Raw genomic sequence first — 22200 nt, forward strand, 5'->3', positions numbered from 1 at the left:
GGCCCCACCACCCTCTGCCTTCCCCTCTGGTCACCCTGCCAGCCATCCTGGCCTGGCTACCCTGCTTCCCTCTGTCTCCTGACTTCCCTCCAGACCCCCACTCTTGGGGATTTCAATGCTCAGCTTGGCAGTCTCTTCCAGGGAACCCTCCTGATGTCCTTGCCGCTCCCTGGTAGAGGATGGAAGCTCTCCTGTCCCCTATCCCCTGCCAAGCTCAGGTACAGAGAGGAAAGAGAGGTGACCCAGCACTGGGCCTCCCTAGGACCTAGCTGTCTTGGCCCTCCCCTGCCAAGAGGGCAGGACTAGCTAGTATGGGGTGAGGCTCAGAGAGGAGGGGAGCCTGGGAGATGAGGGGGTGCCGAACCTGATGGGTTGTGGGATTCTGTGCTTTAAGATTTTGGAACCGGGCCCGGCGGCGTGGCCTAGCGGCTAAAGTCCTTGCCTTGAAAGCCCCGGGATCCCATATGGGCGCCGGTTCTAATCCCGGCAGCTCCACTTCCCATCCAGCTCCCTGCTTGTGGCCTGGGAAAGCAGTTGAGGACGGCCCAATGCTTTGGGACACTGCACCTGAGTGGGAGACCCGGAAGAGGTTCCTGGTTCCCGGCATCGGATTGGCGCGCATCGGCCTGTTGCGGCTCACTTGGGGAGTGGATCATCGGACGGAAGATCTTCCTCTCTGTCTCTCCTCCTCTGTGTATATCTGGCTGTAATAAAATGAATAAATCTTAAAAAAAAAAAAAAAGATTTTGGAACCAACTGACTCCCCTGCAGTGGGGAGCAGCTGGGGCGAGGGGGTCACAGTGGCCTGAGCCAGGTCAGCCCTCCTTGCCACCTGGCCAGGAAGATCCACACCCTGGGGCTGCTCAGCTGTGGAGGATCTGAGACCCAAGCAATGACTGATGGCACCAGAACACGGGGTGGTGTCAGTTCTGACAGCTGCCGCTGTGGCCGACGACCAGGTGGGCTTGCCAGCTCACCTGCCTAGGGTGTGGAGCCAGCCAGAGAAGGCCTGTGGCCTTTGGCCTCTGAGTCCAGCTGCACTCCAGGTGACACATTGTGTCCGCCGATGATGTCACTCCTCTGACTGGTACACAGCTGGGCGGCCTGCCTCCGATGACAGCTTCCTGCTGTCATCATTTTGCTCATTGGCTGCCAGAGGCCACCCACACCTGACACCAAGCAGGTGACATTGGGAGCTGGTCACCTCTAGGCTTGTTTTTTGTTGGCATATGGGTAAGCAAGTCCGAAAGTACTTCCCAGCAAAAATTAAGTAACCCAGAGCCAAGTTTATCATTATTGGAGAAAGAAGTTGTAAATGCGGAAAAGGAGGTTAGGATATGCCATCTGCTGCTGGGATGGAACTGGAGCAACGGGTATGAACTCAGAGCTCATTTCTGAAAGGCAGAGAGCCACAGAGAGACACAGAGTTCCTGTCCATTTGTTCACTTCACAAATACCTGGAACAGCCAGGGCTGGACCCATCCAAAGCCCAGACCTCCATCTGGGCCTCCCACATGGGTGGCAGGGACCCACGGTGGACCTCCTGTCTCCCATGGTGAGCATCAGCAGGAAGCCGAAACTGCAAGCAGAGCCAGGATGGAATCCAGACACTGCTATGGGGGTGCAGGTGGCCCACGTGGCATCTGAACCGCATGCCAAATGCCCACTTTCAGGAGCTCACACTTTAGGTGTATATGTGAGACACAGAGAGAGAGAGAGAGAGAGAGAGAGAGAGAGAGAGATGGCAGCAGGCAGCCAACATTCTACACATGCTTTCTTAGCTCTGATAACTGAGCAGGAGGGAAGACAGAGTACCCTTCCCCCATGGGCAGGTTTCCAAAACTGGAATCCACTCACACACAAGCACCAGGACTCCTGGTAGAAACAGTGGCTCCCAGGGCTGGCTCAGGGAAGGGAGGAGGTGAACCTGCAACTTCTCGTGCAAGCAAATACAGCTGGGATCTGCTTCCGATAGAGACGTATGTGCAAGAAAATATTCCCAGGATCTGCCTACCATAGAGACGTGTCGCAGGAAGATGGGAGCCAGCCTGAAGAGGCTCCCACAGCCCAATCTAAAACAATGTGTGCTTTAAGATAAATAGCCACAGTAACTGAGGGATGACTCATTGACTAAAATAAGACTCTCCGAGTCCACGATGCTGTCAGTCAGTCAGTCAACAAGTCTGGAAAGCGTGAGGGTTGGGCGTCAGCTAACACACAGAGCAGGGAAGGCTGCAAAGCCAGCAGTGACTGACCGTCCCAGTGATGAGTAACTTACAGATGGGTGTTGATCCAGTGGGTGGCCCTCTGATGAGAGACTGCCCCCAGAGCGCTGCCTCATTCAGCACGTACTCATCACACGGGGAGAACAGCTGTGGAGACCTTGACCCCGTGACTATAGTGGACCTCAGCACCCATAGCATTCAGGGGCATCCTGGGGCCCAGGACAGGATGGTTGAGGGCACCACCCCTGCCCTTCTGAGTGTTTGTACCTGAAACAAAAAACCTGAAACTGATCACGAGTTTGGGCACCTGGGATTTACCCAAAGTTAGAGACAGTCTACACAGTACCCAGAAATGGCACGGGCAGGCTTGGGAAGGACTGCCATTTGGCACAGCAGTTAGGTCGCCCCTTGGGACTCCCACGTTCCATATGGGAGCATCTGGAGTCAAGTTCCAGTTTCTGCTGCCATTCCCAGGGTCCCCTGGGAGGGGGCAGCAGGTGATGCCTTGAGGGCCTAGGTCCCCAGCACCTCCGGGGGAGACCTGGATTGAGTACCTGACTCTGGGCTTCACTCTGCTCAGGTCAGTGGAAGAGAGCGCTCTTTGGGTCCCTCGTATTAAAAAACAACCAATCGCTTCTCAGCCTTTTGGCTAAGATCAAGTGTAAAACAATCAAACAGTTTAAATGTCAAGTTCACGAGAACAGAGACTGATAAACTGCTCAAATTGTAGAATAGGAGACGTGGTGGCTAAATGCAACCAGCAGTTGAATTGGACCCTGGAGTAGAAAATATTATTTTTTCCTTTCAGTTATAAAAATTCAGGGGATAACTGGGAAAATTTTAATAAGCTCTGCTGATTACAGTTATATCATCAGAGTGAATTTCCTGATTTCGATAACTTTATTGTAGCTACATAAATGAATGTTCTTTTGAAAATTAGAATTGAAGGGCTGGCATTATGGTGTAGTGGGTTAAGCCACCACCTGTAATGCTGGCATCCCATACATGTCCTGGTTCTAGTTCCCACTGCTCCATTTCCAGTCCAGCTCCTTGCAAATGTGCTTAGGAAAGCAATGGAAGATGGTCCAAATGTTTGTGCCTCTGCACCCACTTGGAAGACCTGGAGAAGATTCCTGGCTCCTGGCTTCAGCCTAACCCAGCCTGACCATTGTGGCAATTTAGGGAGTGAATCAACAGATAGGCAATTTCTATCTCTCTCTCAATTCTGCTTTTCTAATAGGTAAAATTTAAAAAAAAAATCTTAAAAAAATAAAATGGACCAGTTTAAAGGTAAATATGCATCACATTTGAGATTATCAAGTAGCTCATGTACATGCAGAAAGAATGAGGGTGACAGAATGATTGGTAATCAGTAAACAGTGAATATTTGCAGGAACTGGGTGAGGCATTTGGGAAATTCTTTGAACCACTCCTGTGACTTTACTGTGGTTCTGAGACTGTTTCAAAACAAAGTGTTAAAAAAAAAAAAAAAATCAGTGCTACATGAAAGCCTGAGAACTACTGAGCACAGGCTGGCGAGTTCTTCAGCATTTAGTGTGTCGTGGTCATGAGTGGAGAGGGTGTGTCAGAGGAGGTAGATGATGCCCCTTGGCAAGAAGTGCTAGAAGGTTCTAGGCCAGGGCATCTTTGCCTAGGAGCTCTTTCAGACTCGAAGCTGGTGCAGACTGAGTGAGGACAAAGATTCCATGTTTCTAACAAGCTCCCAGGTGAGGCTAATATGGCCTTCCTGTCAGAGGCTCAACTCTGGAGCAGGCTGGGGCCAGCATCACTGGCACTGAGACCCAAGGTCTCAAGCCTGGCTGCACTCCGGGATCCCAAGGAGAGCTGAATTGTAATTGGTCTTTCGTGGGACTCCCACATACTGCCAAGATTAAACCTTCACTGTTGGGTAGTGCATTGAGTGAAAGGCTGGGCTGAGATGGCCACATCTCACATTGGAGTTCCTGGGTTCAAGACTGCAGCTCCCAATTCCAGCTTCCCACTGAGGCACACTCTGGGAGGCAGTGGGGACAGCTCAAGTCGTTGGGTCCCTGTCTTGCACATGGGAGACCTGGATTTCATTCCTAGGCCCCACCTTCAGCTGGCTGGCCAAGCCCTGGTTGTTGCAGGTATGTAAGCAATGAACTAGGCAATAGGAGTTCTCTGCCTCTTTCCAGTTCTCCCAAGAAACAAGCTCCTTAATCCAGCACCCTCTTTTCCACTGGCCAGCTGGCCAGCTTCATGCTCCACTGCTCCATCCTCCAGCCAGAGGCTTCTCTCCTGCAAGGCAGCTGCGAACTCCTCACCCGGCTGGAATCCTCTGTGATGTGGCCACGACCCACTTTTTCTGGCTTCTCTCCCGGGCTCCCCCTTTGAAACCAGCTTTGGGAGAGCAGGCCCGACCTACCCACGGCTGCATTTGTAATCATTCTCACGCCTACACGGCCTTGCCCTGGTCTCATGCTGTCTCCAGGCCACAGACCCACCTTTCCCTGGGTCCTTCCGGGGTGGCCTGCTCCCCTAAGAGAGAGATGGCTGCCTGGGAGCCAGGGGTGTCCAGAGAACGGGGGACACCAAGCACAGGGCCCAGTCCCTTGGTGTGCATGCACACACACACACACACACACACACAGCGTGCAGGGGATTTAGCTGGTGCCCTGGATTTATGCATGGCCCTCTCCCACTTGCCACCCTCCTTCCTGCAGCCCAGCACGTGGCCAGGATCAGAAGGACCCAGAGGAAAATAGGTCACAGGGAGGTGCCACCAGGTGGTTTCCTCAGGGTCTGTGACGCCAGCAAAAGAAGAGGGCGGAAAAACAGACTTAAGATAGAGATGCTGGAGTAGAGGACACTCAAGACCGCCCCTGACTCTCTAGTTCCTGGCTGGGCTTCTTCCTGGTCCTGCACCTGTCCTCTGCCCCATGTGTCCACGGGGCTGTCCAGGGAGGGCTGAGCCTTGCCTCAGTTTCCAGCAGAGCTGCAGGGCGAGCTGCAGGAGGAAGCGGTTGTTACGGGCTCCAGTGGGCTTCAGGAGGCAACCTGCCTTCAGGCTCCTGCCCAGGCTGCTTGCCTCTCCCTCGGGAGTGGTCCAAGTGGAAACTTCTAGAAGAGACACACCCCACCCTCAGGAAGGGAAAATGGCCCTCATGTCCCCCCACTCCCCCTTCAAGAGGCTGTCCAAACACTAGGCCCCCAGGCTCCCTGCACAGGCAAGGTGCCAGCATGTCCCAGCCTCAGGCCTCCAAGGTCAGCGTGGAGGGTGTGGGCAATCGGCTCTCTCGATGCACCTGGCAACGAGACCTGCTTCCCAGTGGAAATTTCCATCCCCGTTTACAACCTTCCAGCTCTGCCAATTGCCAGCGGAAGAAGCAAGTGCTGGTTAGCAAACCTGCATTGGACTCCTCCGAGAGGAGCACCACTCCCCAGATCTGGTGGTGTCCTTCCTACTGTGTGCTCTCCCCAGGTCTGCGCCCCACTGCCAGTCCCTCCAGGAAGAAGCTGCTGGAACCACCCCCCCACACACACACACACTGTTTCCACCAGAGTGCCCACTGCCATCTCCTCCCCTGGCCCCCAGAATCCCCTTGGACCACCCCACACAGGTCAGTGCTTGGCCCACAGCCTTGCTCTTTGCCCTGGTTCCAGCTTGGAGATGGCCATAAGAAGCTATCTAAGCAGCACCTTCCCATTTGTCTACAATAACCACTCCCCAATGGAGACATCTCACAAATCACTTTAGAGGCACTTTTGGGCGTTAGGGGCAATTTGGATGCCAAACTATTACAGGCTGAAAAAAATTGCAGATGAAGATTAGATAAGAACTGATGGGAGAACTTGTGGAGGGTGTGAAGCCAGCTGGACTAAGGCCATCTCAGGAACCCACCCCCCCCATGCTCCTATGAGCCCGCATACCTCCCTAGTCTTCGACATTTGTCCCCTATTCCCCCCTACCCCATATTTGTGCCATTTACCCCCAAGCAACATACTGCATGCTGTCTCCATGAATTGGTCTTTATTGAGTTTTGAGGTAATCAGATTATCGGCACAGGGCTCAATGGGGTTCAAAGCAAATGACAGAAGGAAACATACCATTGCACGGGTAGGAAGAGTCACCGGGAAGGCATCCCTCAGCACCTGTCACCTGCCAGCTGGGCCCAGCTCAAACCATCTGGTAGCCAAGACCAAGCCCGGCTGAGCAGGCTCCATGGGTCTGCAGGTTACCTGGCTGCACCTCAGAAGGGGTCCTCCAGTTCCCACTCAAAGCCCATCATTCCTAGTCCTCCCACCCCCCAGAAACTTCTCCAGCCTTCGCATCTTTGTTTGCTGAGCATGGAGACCCTTCTCTTTCTGTGTAAGCCACAGCTCCCCCGTCCCTGGCCTATCCCTTGGAAGTCTCCCCCAACCCAAGAGTAGAGGAAGGTCCCTACAGGGGAGGGGAGGAGTCATTCTCAGAGGACTGGCTAAGCGCAGGGATACCGCTAAGGACGGGGCTCCCCCCACACTCCACCCTGCCACACAGCATGGCAGGTCTCCCAGGTGGTGCTGCGGTGGAGACAGGGCTGGGGACGAAGGTTCTCAGTAGGACAGCTCCTGCTCTGCTGAGGACTCCTCCTCGATGAGCTCCAGGTCGAACTCATCCTCCAGAGAGCCCCCAACAGGAAGCAGGCGGAACTTTTTGCCCTTCAGGGTACAGGTGCGATGCTCGAAGTCCAGGACGGCGTTGTGGTCCTGCAGTACATCGGTGCCAATGATGGCTTCCTCAGCGCTGGCATTGGCCACCAGGAACTCAGCCTTTAGCTTCAGCTTGCCCAGGGACACCACCGTGTCCCACACGCCCAGGATCTTCATCTCAGCCCCATTGGCCACCTTCACCACATTCTCGAAGGGCCTCAGAGTGTCCAGGTCACCGTCAGTGACTTCCTCCCAGAGGCTGGGGTGTACCACAGATACTTGAGCCCCGGAATCCACCAGGAACCTCACAGGCACCTTGCCAATCTTGCCCTTGAGGTAGTAGCCCTTACCCATGCTGTTAGCGAACAGGATCTCCTTGGGCTGGGAGCTGCGGGTGGTCCCTGGGCCCCCGAAGGCCTGCAGAAGGGTCTCTCTCACAACCCGGTAATCTCCTTGGGCCTGAGGGTCAAGTCCACTGTAGACTCCCCGGGCAGCTCCCCTGAGGGATTCCTTCAGAGACCTGAGCTTGGTGGCCTGGTCCCAGCCGTTGAGGTTGCTGATGACCTCCAAGCGGTGCAGCCAGAGGCTGGGGGCCGCATTGGCTCCGTCGAAAGGCTCTGGGACAAAGGTGCGTCCCCGGCGCCCCACTTGGTTTCTGGCTCCACTGGCGGCCATCCCTCTGCTTGCTTCTAGAACGTCAGCCGCGACCCACGCCAGGTAGAGAAAGCCACAGAGCAGTGTGGGAGCAATCACGCTGGAGAACAGGGCCTCTGGCAGCAGCTGGTGTGTGCTTGCCCGGCCGAGGGCAAGTGGGAGGCAGAGGAGGCAGTGGGTGAGGGCTGGCTGGCTGGCTGCGGGGCGCAGAGGCAGGCACTGTGTGGTCTGCTCGCTCTGCACAGCCTTTTTGATGCCTAGCCTGGGCCCCCAGGGCTCCCCGTTCTCCTTTGTTCTGGAAGCCCCGCCTCTCCTGGTCCCGCCCTCTCCCCAATATCCTGCCGGACTAGCAGGATGGGTGCCTCACCCAGCCCTTCTGCAGCCATCCCGGGATGGACAGGCCGGCCCACAATGCAAGCAAGGCCGGTTTCAGGGAGGTGGGCAGGGGGTTGCCCGGGGACCCTCCTCTGGAAGGGACTGGGGAAGAAGGTGTTAGGACATTGGGGTGTTTGTCATCAACCAGTGTAGGAGGGAAGAGGCAGAGAGCAGAGGCCAGCAGCTTTGGAGCTGTGGAAGCCCCTCTGGCCTCACCCCAAGGGACCACCGCGGCCAGGGGAAAGGTGCTGCACCACAGGCAGGTGTCTCACATGCTAACCCTAGCCCACCAGCTGTTGGATTCTTTCTGACTCCTGTGAGAGGGAGACCCAGGAAGGCCCCAGAATTTCTCAACAGTGCACAGAAATGGATCTCTAAATGAGGGAGGACTCATGTTCGTACACACTCAAGCACACACATACACATACAAAAACAAGCATACAGAAATGCACACACAGATACACATTCATACACACTCAAGCACACACATATACATACAGAAGTGCACACACATACAGACACATCCACATACACAACAAAAACATACAGAAACACACACATTTACACAAACACACATACACTTGGAATCCTCTCAGAGGAACTCAGTTGCTGAGATAATTTTCCCTCATTGATCACTCCTGACCTAGTCAGCCCTGTCTGGAGCGAGGCTGCAGCCCATGGGCTCTCGTCAAGGCCCAGAAGTGGGCTACTGTGATTTTGAACTTCCAGGAATACAGGCGGGAATCCGGGATCCAGCTTCAACTTTGAGCAAGCCCAGCTATGCTGGCTGTCCCCTGCCAGTCTGGCCCCTTCCAAGACCATTCCCTGCCACACACACACACCCCCCTGGGCATTTATGAAAACAGCAGGTGGGGGATGGGGTGCTCCTGTGTTTCGTTCTGAAAGGGAGATTCTGCCAGGGTTGTGATGCTGCTGTGAGAACCCAGAAGGCTTTGGCTGCAGGGTCTGCTGGTGTGGCCCCCGGCTCCTGGGGTGAGGGGCAGTCCTGGAGTTGGCAGAGGCCCACAGAGCAGATCTACAAGCCCAGAACTGCAGGCCTACCTTGGCCTGTGCAGGCAGATGGGGCCAGTGAAGTGACCCACTTTAATGACCCCATTCAAATGTCACCTCCTCCATGAAGCCTTCTTCCCGACCCCAGCCCATGTGCCCACCCCTGGCTGACCACGTGCCACCGGCTGCTCTCTAGGCCCACTTCTGTGATGCTGTAGCCTGAGGCTTGCCTACCTGGTTTGGGGGTTACATAGGCAGCCCCCAATGAGACTTCTTCTAGGGCCTAGGGGCATTCCTGCTTGGCCCTGAACTGTCACCAAACAGCAGGGATTAAGGACAGGAGACGAAGAGGGCTCAGTGGCACACCTGGAACCTGGAACCTGTCCCACACCTGCTCCCAGTGTCGTTTGTCATCCAGTGTCTGGCTAAATCCCGCGTGTACCCCAGTTCCAGCTCTGCCTTTAGACTCCCTGGAGTCCTATCCATGCTGGAAGAGGGTCCCCTCCCCGCTGCGGTCTCCAGCACCTTCCACCCTACACAGTGAGCCACAGGACAAGCAGTTGGCTCCACACCTCTCGGCACAGCTGCCTGGCTAAGGTGGGGCTGTGGTGGCATTCCAGGAGCCCAGAGCAAGGGGAAGTGGAGTCACAGGCAAGGTGTCAAGAACAGGTGGGTGTCCGAGAAGATTGCATAACAGTTACACCTGTGTCCAGAGAAATGGCCCAGCTGCCCATAAGACCAGGAAACCCCTTCTGTGAATGAGGCTTGCCAAGGCTCCCAGACCCTTGGCTGGGTGTCATCCTGTGACACAGGGTATAGACCCAGTGCTTCCTGGCTCCCAGGTGCTCTTCGCATCAGACACCTGGCCCCCAGAAGTGGCAAGAAGTGAGGAGGCTAGCATGTGACCCAGGGAGGAGGACCTATCAACTCGTATACTCAGTTGTCACCAAGTGGCTTTTTGAACTGTGATGTTACCCCATGGCTCTTGAGCTACAAATAGGTGGTCCTTCAGGACTTCACCTGATTTGGTGTGGTGTTACTTTGGCAAAGTCATTTCATATCCACCACCTGAGTGACCATCCTGACAGCCTATGAGGCAGACCAGCCGGTACTCCAGGATCCTGGAGAGCAGGGGACCCTGAGCTAGCCAGGGGCTGCAGAAGAGCACATTGCAAAGCCAAGGACATGGAGTGCTGGGCTCCAGGGACAGAATTTAGGTCTAGGGTAGGGGTGGGGGCTTCTGATTAGCACTCACTGCGCAGTAAATCAAGAGCCAACTGTCAACTGGTCAGGGGTCTTGTGAGCCTTTTATCAAGCCAAGCGGCAGTTTCAAAGTGGACTTGCTGGCAGTATTTACTCCACAGACATCAGCAAATGATGGGGCCAGTGCTTTGGCCCAGTAGGCCAGGTTGTCTGTCACCTGCCATGCTGGCATCCTATATGAGTGCTGGTTACAGTCCTGGCAGCTCCCCAGTGCATCTGGGAGGGCATGGAAGATGACCTAAAGTACTTAAGCCCTTGTGCCCACATGGGAGACCCAGATGAACCTCCTGGCTTTGACTTGGTCTAGCCCCAGCCATTGTGGCCATTTGAGAATGGAAGAGCTCTCCTTCTCCTGCCATCTTGATGCTGTCGGGCTGCTATGAATCGAGGCAGGCCATGCTCCCTCCAGGGGACCCCCCAGGTCGATTTTATACAGTTGCACACAGGAGTCTTGCATTGCAAGCTAGAAAAGGCCAAGGGCCAATCTTTGGCTGAATTTAGGGGCCAATCTCTGGCTAGAATCAGACACATACTGGAGGGAAGGTCTCATGTTCCCTTAACTCCTGGGAAATGTCCATACCCGGAACATCCCGGAAACACCCAAAGACCTTGGAGTGGCTATACTGGTGGTACATGAATGAACTAAACCAGCTGGGCCAGGCCAGGTGCTATTCCCTCCTCCCAGCACCTAGGAAATCACAGCTAATTATTGACAATATTGGTATTGAGGCAGAACACCCTCATTAGTCCCCATTAGCATCTCCCGAATGAGCTCAGAAGCAGGCACACTGCACTTGACCCGAGAAGAAGCACATGAGGACAGGCAACAGGAGGGATTTGGGAGTCCCCGCCTTCACATGCCTGCCTGGGGCTGTCACAGTCCAATTCTGCCCCAGCTTCCCGGCTCCACTGCTGTCTCCCCACTGGCAGTGTGCAAGCCCAAAGCAAGGACCCTTCAGGGTCCCTGAAATGAAGCTCTTTTTTTTTTTTTTCTCGTCTGTAAGCGGCTTAGACCCGGCCCAGGAGAGCGCCACATCACCACATCGATCGAAATGAAGCTCTTGTCTCCGCAGGGACAGTCTATGCTCCCGGGACATATCCTGATGACGTCCAGAGCACACCGTCAGGGTTTACAGAGGAGCTTGCAGCTCTGGGGGTCCTGAGAGGTTGAAGGCATGGTCCCCCAATGCAGGGGGCGGGGGGGGGGACTGACCTTCTAAGGAGATGGCTCTTGAGCAAGAAGCATGAGAGACATCGCATGGGGGCCCAGAAGGAACTCTCAGACATTTCTGCAGCCCCTCTCCAGCCTGTCATGGCCTTCTCCCCACGCTGCAGAGGCCAAAGTCACCCCAGGATGGCTGGTTGGGGAAGAGGACACAGTGCTCCAGGTCTTGTCAAGGAGCGGGGAAGAGGAAGGGTAACAAGGAAGTGCCCTACCTGCTATCAGGGCTGGCAGTGTGGGCAGGTACCTTTCCTAAGCTCCAAGAAGCCCCTGGCTTCATGTCCTGCTCTATCTGGACGCTCAAGCCCCACAGAAGACTCAGCTGGTTTGATTGCCAACCCATCTGGAAGGGGAGTCTTTCATTTGAAGGAGACAAAGACCTCTCATCTGCTGGTTCACCCTACAGCAGTCAGAACCGGGCCAGGCAAAAGCTGGGAGCCAGGAACTCCATCTGGGTCTCCCATATATGTGGTAAGGGCCTAACAGCCAACCTGCTGTCAGCTGTGCGCTAGTGGGAGACCTGGAGTCAGTGGAGGAGCTGGGGCGGGAACCCAGGCACCCTGATGTGGGATGTGGGCCTCCCAACCGCTGCACAGGAACCTGCCCTTGGCACCTGTGTTCCATCTCTCCTCCTCTCTCATACACACAGCATCCTCCATACCACGCACACATATGCAGTGTCACAAAAGCACATCCCCCCACCCCCTCACGCTGTGTACACTCCCTGTAGCTTTGATGCAGAGATCGTATACAGCCACGCTCCTGCTTCAAAACAGCTCGAAAATTGTGTAACTTGCTTGTCCAACTCGACTCCTACCTTTCATTTCCACCTTTTATTTGCACCCACATTTACAGTGAGTATTAAAGTCCTATTTATTGGAAGCACCTGCTGTTTATTAGCCCCTGGGCACATTTGCTGCTTTAGGAAAGCAGGCAAGGCCTCATCACCATGGCTCACAAGCTAATGAACACAGGATGTGGACGGTTAATGGGTGAGTTTTTGAAGAGTTTAAGATCAACACATATATTCAGTCTGACCCACTTCAAGCAGCCCCCAGTCACAGCCACACGGCTTTGAAAGGAGCCAGTTCGTAAGTGGGTCAGCCTGCCTTCTGCTCCCTCTCACCCTGCGAGGGCAAGGACAGAAGGTATCCTTCTGCCCTCCTCTGGGCACGCACCCCAGGAGCTAGGCCCCCCACGCACTGGCCTGCCCCAGTCTGGCACAACGTTCTACCATGGCCCCTCCCACTGCCCCTGTGCCTAGGTTGCTGAGTGTGCATGTGTAGGGGCTAGTGCACACCTGCACTCGCCATGCTGGTGCATCGTGCCCGGTCTCCAAGCTGACCAGGGACATGAAGAGGTGAAGCTGGCACAAACGTCTGCCTGGAGATTCCCTTCAAGGGCCCAGGGGTGCGGACTAAGGGGGGACCCAAGGCAGCAACAGGCACATTCCCCAGACCATTGGCCCTCACATTCCCCGTGCCTGCAGTCCTTGATGCTGTAGTCACAGCCATAGTCATGTGGGCAGGACACCTGACCTCTTTTCTGTTCCCTGCCAGACCTCCCCAGGAGGTGTCTCTGCTATGAACACTGCTCCAACATGGGATAAGGGGCTCCTGCCTGACTCTCCACTGTTCCCATGGCCAAGGGGTTCCCCTTACTGCCAAGCACAGGCTTAGCCCACCCCCACCAGTAGGTATTGTTTGGAATGCCCACCACCGAAACCAGTGTCAGCAGGCAACAAGATGCCCAGTGCAAGCGTTGACCTTGGGAATATTCACCCTGGGCTCCAGTGTCCTCCAGAACCCTTCAGGCTCGGGGTCAGGTCCAAGGTCAACCAACAGTGGGTGGGAACAGGGTGCTGACTAACTTTGAAATCCAATTTTGCCAAAACAGGTTTTTATCTTTCAATCAAATATTAAGATTACGAAGATGTCCTGCAGGCCCTCCCAATTGGGTTCCCACCTTTTTTTTTTCCAGTTCCTGGTGCCTGCACCCTGGAACCAAGCCCTCATCCTTTCCTGTCCCAGTTCCTGCCACTCTCCTCAGCCCACAGAGGCCCAGGGTTTCAAGGGAAGAGCCAGGAAGATGTTCTCCCTCTCCCATCTCCCCTCTCCCTTCTCTGCACCCACCCTACCTTCAGGGTCTCTGGCATGCTGCACTTGGGAGTGGGACTTGTAAGACAGGTTCCAACAGTCTTGGGGACATTAAAGCACTCTTGACAAATGTTCCTGTAGTGTGTGTGACACGAATTGGGTACTCTCCAGGTCCAAGTGGTTTCTAATGACACCAGAAAACTCGATTCAGAGCTACACCCATGTGGCACCCGTGTCCAGCTTTGAATACCTCCAAGCAGCTCAGAGCTGATCCTGCTGCAAAAGAAACCAGGACTGAGGGCGAGGGAACCGGGAACCAGCCTCGGCTCAGCACCTGCTTGAGTGCCCTCCACTGCTAGCCCCTGCCATGCAGAGGTTGGTTGGGGACAGCAGGCACAGAGTGGAACCTTCCCTTGGGCTCGAGAGGGAGTGGGAAGTGAAGAAGGCAGGCCTGGCAGAGCCCTGACACGTGGGGACATCTCCAGCTCACTTCCTGGTTGTGGCATCAGCACTCAGCAAGCTGCCACATGCCAGGCACTATACTGCTGGCTGCAGGTTGGCATCGGGCACTCAGCCTGTGGCATGCATGGAGGCAGATGGTGTCAAACAAGTGGGCTGAGAGAATTCCATACATGCCTATTGAGGCCAGCGCTGCCTCACTTTGTGAGATGAATCAGACCTAGCCCTACCCTCCCGAATCCACAGAGCAGTGGGGGAGGAGGCTTACTGCAAATCCTTGGAGTCCAGAGAGGTGAGTGTGAGAGGCGCTGCGCATGCACACGGGCAACACAGGGAGGCTTCCGGACAAGATGGTGGCCCAAGGAGTATCAGGTAACACCTCCCACCAGGAATCCACCAACCTGACTGCAGACAGAGAAAAATAAAAGCAGTATTCCTGGGGAAGCTTGCCTGAGTGCCAAGACTGGGAATCAAGGGAATCCATCCACCAACCCATTGCTTGGATGACTTTCTTTTTAAATTTAATTTAATTTAATTTTTGATGTTGTTTACGTAGTTGGCAAGAATTGCACATGCTCCTGAGGACCACTGAATAGGGTGGCAAGGGTTGAGGTATGGGGGGAGGTGGGTGGGACAAATGCTTTGGATAACTTTTGTGGCTGACCATCTGAGGAGGAATCTAGAAAGTGAAGCCCTGTCCCCTGCCACCACCATCCCCCTCCCTACACCATGCAAGTGGATGTGCAGGCAGGAGGGCTCTGGAGGTGGGTCAGTCTCTGAACCCATGGTCTGTTGTTTGTAAGTGAGGTTGGCATTGTGGCGCCACTGGGTAAGCCTACTGGGCCCCTTACCACCCACATGGGAGACCCAGATGGAGGTCCTATATCCTGACATCAGCCTGGCCGTGTCCTGACTCTTGGGGCCGTTTGGAGAGTGAAGATGCCTCTAAGTCTCTCTCTTTTTCTGTTACTCTCTCTGCCTCTTAAATAATCTTTTAAGAGAAAAAAAAAATAACTCACTGTTTTAAGTGTATTTTATATATAAAAGACAACAAATACACATGCCAAAGCAGTGACGGCAGAGAGTTTGGGAAATGGCTCTTTGTCGCCGCCCTGCAGCGACACTAAAATGACGAGGAATATTCTTGGAGGTCCGGGAAAAACTGGCAAAAGTGGCTGCATTTTAAAACCTTTTCTCCACTGTTCCTGTCCCCGTCTGTCTAAGCTTTCCTACCCGCTTCTTCGCCACCCTTCCTCCAGTTTTGCAGGAACCGCCACACTGCTGTGAAACAGGAGGGCTGTTAAAGGCCCTTAGAAGGAAGGGCCGGCAAAATGGGAAGACAATAGTCCTCACTGTTGAAGCTAAATGATAGGCCTACCAGGGCTTCCTCACCGGGAGCTGCTGGGAGCTTTCCATTGCTTTGGGGCCCATTGGCAGGTTTTCCATAGTAAAATGGAAACAAGAACCCTGAGCCAGGACCCTCCCCAGATTGCTCCCCCTAGTTCTTGGCTCACACCCAGGCGATTCTCCAGCACTGGACCTGCTGCTCCCCAGGCACGGGCAGCCGGCCTGACGCGCCTCTCGGTGTCCCTGCCCAGTATGGCCAATGCTGAGCGAAGCCTCACCTGGGTCCCAAGGTGCTGTCTCACGCGGATCAGTCTTGCATCCAAGTCCCTGTCTGTCTCCCCTTCCTGCATCCGCTTCTCCTGACTCTCCAGACAGTCCTCCGCAGGCTCCCTCATCGTGGTTGCCATCACCATGGCCTCTCTCTTCCTGAAAGAGGAAGGCCCCTGTACAGCCTACGGCCGCTTCCTCCCAAGGCAGCATCCGCAAAGGTGTCCCACAGCTGCCCACCATGTGCACAGGGATGTCAGCCCATACTCCGCTTGCTGGACCAACCCCAGGGGAAGGGGCTGGATGTGCCCTGAGAGGGAAGCCCTGCTGTCTGAGTCTTAGAAGGCAGGTGGGGCCTGGGTGCCACTCTGCACTCTCACAGCCTCATCTGCGACACCCTGGCTTCTAGTACCCCACTGCACACCCCATCCAGTGCCATCTGCTGCGCCCCCTCAGCTCTGGGGGAGTGTTGCCTCATGGCTTTTTCTCCTGGGTCCCCTCGCCTCAATGGGCCTGCAGTACTGGATCTGCAGCTTCCAAGGTCACCCCTGTCGGTGCCCTGTGGACGTGTCTTGATGTGGCATCCATAGGCTTGCCAGACACTGGCCATTGCCTCGCCCTCTACAAACCTCCCTGGCCACAGAGCTCCTGGCCTGTCTTGCCTCTTCCTGCTGCCCACCCAGCATGCCCACCCACAAGTGTCCTTTTAATATCACAAGTATAACCTTGCCAACACTTTCAATCTTTCTTTGCCAGGCACCCTTACTCCGTCCAGCCGGTTGGCAGGGTGGGGGTTCAGTGACACCTCCCTTTTCCACTCCCCGCCCCATCAGGAGTCTCCCCGTCCACCCCACCCACCATCAGCCATCTTCACTCCCACCACCCTCCCTGGTTCAGGCGGTCCAAGTGCAATTTGCCAACCTACTGGTCTCCCTGCCCGCCAGGCATGAGGTCATCTTCCAAAGACCCAAGTCAGCTCAGGTCTGTCTCTGCTCAGAATTCCTCCATGGTCCCTGGTGCCAAAATAAAATCCCCCTCCCACATGACATGGAAGGGCCCTTTGCCAGCTCTAGCTCCACTACACTCAAGGTTTGTAGAGCCCCAGACAGGACAGGCCTTTTCACAAGACACCCACCAGCTGGACCTTTCCCTCAGCCCTGTTCTCCTGACAAACTTGAGTGCTTCCATTAGGAAATCAGCTAATGATACATTGCAACCTCCAGGAAGTCCTTCTTGATTTCCCTAGCCAACTTAGAGCAGTTCTTGGGTTCCCATCACAGACTCTAGACCCTCAGGCCAACCAAGAGCTCTGAGGGCTGCCCTCCAACCTCTGCTGGGCTGTTGCACTGGCTCAAGTCACACAGAACTCGGGATGTTTCTTGGCACTTGCTCATACACAACCCTGGATGCTCAAGTCCAGCTCATTCTCATTTGCTACCCACACAGCGTTGCCTGGTTGTCAGCAGCAGCTGCTTGTGCCTTGGTGGGTTTGAATGTTGGCAGGCCAGTGGAACCAGAGTTGCTTTATTATTTTTATTGCTGTTATTATTATTTTACTATGGTCCTAGTAAGAAAGGCGTTTTTTCCTTTTAATTCCCTACATAGATGCGTCAATTTGTATGAAATATAATGTGTTCGGGCAGATGTGTGGTGCTATGATTAAGCCATTTGTGGAGCCTGCAGCCCACACTGGAGTGCTTGGGTTGAAGTCATGGCTGCTCGGCCTCCAGCTTCCTGATATTGTGCACCTTAAAGGTAATGGCTCAGTGTTTGGGCCCTGGCCACCCATGCAGGGAGACCCTAATGAAGTTCTGGTCTGTTCTCTGGCCTGGCCAAACCTAGGCTGTAAGTCCTTAGCCTTTTGAACACAATGAAAATAAATAATCAATAATTAAATTCTCCCGTTGTTGCAGTTGTATGTGTGTGTGTGTGTACAAAAACGTGACTTTGAGACGCCTGGCTTCTGGTGTCTCCTGTGTCCAGCAGCCTTCTGAGTCTCTGAGTCTCTGCCCCATGCTGCCCTCTGTGGCCCAGCCCCTCCCCACTCCTCCATTCTCTGCCTCACATCCTGCCTAGGGGAGCCTCAGCTGCCTGCTGCCCATGCTACACCCGAGCCAGGCCATGGCTGCTCCGGCCTCCTCTCTCTCTGTCCGCTCTGCTGGCCCAGGCCAGTTTTCTACCCGAGCAAGTGCCCCTCCGCAAGAGCCTCTCTCCATCAGGGACTCCCCCCTCTTCTGGGAAGCCTTCCAGAAAGTCACAGCCCTGGCCCTCCTCACCCTAGAGCCATGTGTCAGGTGAGGGGCTGGCAGACAGTTAACAACAGGCTCCCTGGAGGAAGTGTGTATATATACATGCAAAGACCATTTTATTATGAATCTTAGGGATGTAAGATGGCCAGCAATTTACAAACAACAGCAGAACGTGCAGTGTGCTTGACCAGTGTGCAAACTGCCAAGTGTCTCCCAGAGAGTTCTTCTTGATTGCTGCCAGCCTCCTGAATCCACAGACAGTCCAGAGTTAAAACCCGTAAGTGGCTTTCTATCATGAATGTTGGTTGACTTTTCAAAATTTTTGGGGGGGTCCGGCACGGTAGCCTAGCGGCTAAGGTTCTCACCTTGCATGCCCAGGATCCCATATTGGCGCCAGTTCATGTCCCAGGAACCCCACTTTCCATCCAGCTCCCTGCTTTGTGGCCTGGGAAAGAAGCTGAGGACGGGCCCAAAGCCTTGGGACCCTGCACCCACGTAGGAAATCCAGAAGAAGCTCTTGGGTCCTGGCTTCAGATCTGCTCAGCTCTGGACGTTGCAGACACTTGGGGGAGTGAATCAGCAGATGGAAGGTCTTCCTCTCTGTCTCTCCTCTCTCTGTATATCTGACTAACCAATAAAACTAAATGCATCTTTTTTTTAAAAATTGTTTTCGGGGGGGGGTGGGGTAGACCGACTCAATGACTCAATTGGCTAGTCCTCTACCTACAAGCAACAGCATCCCCATATGAATGCTGGTTCATGTCCTAGCTGCTCCACTCCCCATCCAGTTCCATGCTCTGGCCTGTGAAAGCAGCAGAGAGTGGCCCAAAGTCTTGGAACCTTGCACCCATGTGGGAGACATAGAAAAAGTTTCTGCCTCTTGGCTTCAGATCACCTCAGCTCTGGCCACTGTAGCCATTTGTGGAGTGAACCAACACATGGAAGATCTTTCTGTCTCTCCTTCTCTCTGTAAATCTGCCTCTCCAACAAAAGCAAATAAATCTTCTTTTAAAAAAAATTGGCTATAGGGCCAGTGCTGTTACACAGTAAATTAAGCCTTGGCCTATAGTACCAGTACCCCATATGGACGCTGGTTCATGTCCCAGTTGTTCCACTTCCAATCCAGCTCCCTGCTAATGGCTTGGGAAAACAAATGAGAATGGCCTGTGTCCTTGGCCCCCCACAACTGTATGGGAGGCCCACAGAGGCTTCTGGCTCCTGGCTTCAAACCAGGCCATCTTTGGCCATTGAGGCCATTTGAGGAGTGAATCAGCAGAGGGAATAGCTCTCTCTGTCTTCTCTCCGTAACTCTACCTTTCAAATAAAAACAGATAAATCTTTAAAAAAAATTTTTTTAAATGAAATAAAATTTGTTTTCAGTTATTTGAAAGATAGGGAAAGAAAGAAATCCACCTACAGGCTTACTCTTGAAATGTCCCCAAACAGCTGGGACTGAGACAGGCTGGAGCCAGGAGCCTGGAACTCGGTCTGTTTCTCTCACATGGGTGGCAGGGAACCATTCACAAGAGTCATCCCCTGCAGCTTTCTAGCGTGCACATCGGCAGGAAACTGGAATTGGATGCAATGACACACACTCCCGTGTGGAACACAGGTGTCCACAGGGGCGTCTTTCTTTTTTTTTTTTTTAACTATTTTTTGGTTTTGATGATTTTTACATAGTTGATTAGGGCGACAAAGGTCACTGGCTACAGGAAGCTGGGTTAGGCCATTATTTCCACATTCTCTTTTTTCCTTCCTGTATCTGGGGGAAAGAGGAAGAAAAGCGGAGAAGCCACACCCACCATCCCAACCGCCTCAGTACCCTGGCATGGTGGACAGCCACCCAACAGCATCCCAGGGTTCCCGATGTGGGACATGCTCCAAGGGTCCTACTCAAGTGGTTTTGATAATCCAACATTTCTGAATTACTGCCTCTCTTGCCACTCCAAGCACGAAGAAATCTCTCCAGAATCTACTGGTTGACATAATCTACCTTAGAGTCTCCATTTGGCCATGTATTCATTGCCAACTCTGTGCTGGGGTAGTTGATCAAGTTGTTCTGTCCTCCATCCTCTGTTATAGTACCAGGTGTCCTCTGCAGGCTCCAGCTGTACTGCCATATCCTCCATGTGCATCTGGATGTACTGGTCACTGCTGTGTCTAAGCCACTGAGGAGGCCCAGCTCTGATACTGCACTCCATGGTCAGACCATGGAACCTGTAATTCTCTCCATGATTAGGATTCTGAGTCCAGCGATTCAGGTGAGGGAATTCCAAAAGAAACTTCATCTGAGGTGATCCCAGACTTGATTTTTGTTTGTGCTTGCCAATGCAGGGTCCAGCACAGTCCATCACCCCAATCAGTTTATGCACATGCTGGTGGTTGCAATGGCTGGGTCAGTTCTGTCTCCAGCCTTGTCTTTTACACAAACCAATGGGTGTTGGAGCCCAGCCTGATCCTGTCCACCACACACTCAGCCCTCACACAAACCAGTAGGAGCTGCAGCCTAGTAGGAACGATCCGCAACAACCCCCACAAGGCCTGCCCTATGCCCTGGTTCCCGTACTTACCAGTATGTACAGCAGACTGGTCCAGTCTGTCCCACATCCCGTTCAGCTCTTATATATGTCAATGTCCATTGAAGCCTAGTTCTTCCCAGACAGCCCCACTATCCAGTTCCCCTGGTGCTGGCGGGTGCCGGGATTAGAACCGGTGACCATATGGGATCCTGGCGCATTCAAGGCGAGGACTTAAGCCGTTAAGCCATGCCGCCAGGCCAGCCAGGGAACATCTTAAGCACTCCACCAAATGCCTGCACAAGCTGACATGTTGGTAGTACTAACTCATAAGAACAAAGCAAAGCAAGGATGCCATACGTTGGAGCTTCATTGGTGTCAGCAGCTCTGTTGCTGAAGCAGGCAACAGCTTTTAAATAGAATATTTGCTAGCTTTTCCCAGAAAATTCGCAAAACAAAGGCTCAGGACAAAACATACACTTAAGTTTACATGCATTGTTGACATTTCTCCATATTTTCCTTTTTTAAAAAGAAAAGATATTTATTTATTTGAAAGGCAAAGTGAGAGAAGGCAAGAGAGACAGAAAGAGGTTCCTAGCAGGATACTAGTGGCAAAATCCTTGCCTTCCATCACCACGATCCCATCTGGGTGCCAGTTAGTGTCCTGGCTGCTCCACTTCCCATCCAGCTGCCCGTTTGTGACCTGGGAAAGCAGTCAAGGATGGCCCAAAGCCTTGGGACCCTGAATCCACACTCGAGACCCAGAAGAGGCTTGCTCCTGGCGGACATCAGCTCAGCTCTGGCCGTTATGGCCACGTGGGGAGTGAGCGAGCAGATAGAGGATCTCTATCTATCCTTCTCTCTGTGAGTCTGACTATGCAAGGAAAATGACTAAATCTCAAAAATAAATAAATAAAATAAAGAGAGACAGAAAGAGACTTTCCATCTGCCTGTTCACTCTCCAAACGGCTGCAACAGCCGAGGTTGGGCCAGGCTGAAGCTAGGAGCCAGGAGCTTCTTCTAGGTCTCTCACATGGATTATAGGGACACAAGTAACTGGGTCATCCTTTGCTGCTTTCCCAGGAACATATGCAGGAAGCTGGAGCAGAAGTGGAGCAACTAGGATTGAAACTGGTATTCATATGGGATGTTGACACTGTAGGTAAAACCAGCCCCTTTCTGTAATTTTCTTAAGTCTAGACATGAACCAAGCAATAAATCAAGCCTTAATCTATGTGCTTTTTTGCTTATCTTCATGGTGTTGAATATTCCTCCCAAGGGCACCCTCGAGCTACCTCTCAGTCTAGGGCTCCTATGTAGGCGGTAGGGGCTGAGTTCCATGACTGTCACCACTGCCCCTAGGGGTCTGCATCAGCACAGAGCTGCAGCCTGGAGCTGGGGCCAGGGTCCAGGCACCTGGAATGGGCCAGGGGCATCCGAACTGCCAGGCTAGACACCCACTCCCAAAGGGGCTTCCATTGGCCCCTGAAGAGAGCTGTTACATACTACGGAGAGCGAGAATGTTGATGGGTAGCCATGGAGGCCCTGGAGACAGACTCACAAGCCATCCAGCAAGATGGATTTAGGCAGCACAAAAGAAAGGACCAGGTGGGAGTTTAGAGGTGGACTGAGAGTCAGGCAATGTGGAAGGCCCATAGGTAGTTGCGGAGCTATGAGGAGGGGCTGGCAGGGGCAGGCAGAGGATGCCCAGGACATGGGCACCATCAGGCAGGGAAGCTGAGGGGCACCTCCCTGGCTTGTGCTCTGGGTGACTCGACAGAGGATGGGAACACTGGAAGAGCAGCCTTGTGGCTCATCTTGGGACACACCTGGCTTGAGGAACAC

At 53.7% G+C, this 22200-nt stretch overlaps 1 protein-coding gene across 1 annotated transcript; it reads right to left on the minus strand.

The window, feature by feature from the left end:
- Nucleotides 1-6691: 6691 nt before the first annotated feature.
- ASPRV1 (aspartic peptidase retroviral like 1) lies at nt 6692-7843 on the minus strand. Its single transcript, XM_012925421.3, has one exon. It carries the CDS (start codon nt 7569-7571, stop codon nt 6801-6803), a length of 771 nt encoding a protein of 256 aa, XP_012780875.3. The 5' UTR covers nt 7572-7843; the 3' UTR covers nt 6692-6800.
- Between the last annotated feature and the right edge of the window lie 14357 nt (nt 7844-22200).

This window comes from Ochotona princeps, chromosome 8, assembly GCF_030435755.1.
Source record: "Ochotona princeps isolate mOchPri1 chromosome 8, mOchPri1.hap1, whole genome shotgun sequence".
Classification (NCBI taxonomy): domain Eukaryota; kingdom Metazoa; phylum Chordata; class Mammalia; order Lagomorpha; family Ochotonidae; genus Ochotona; species Ochotona princeps.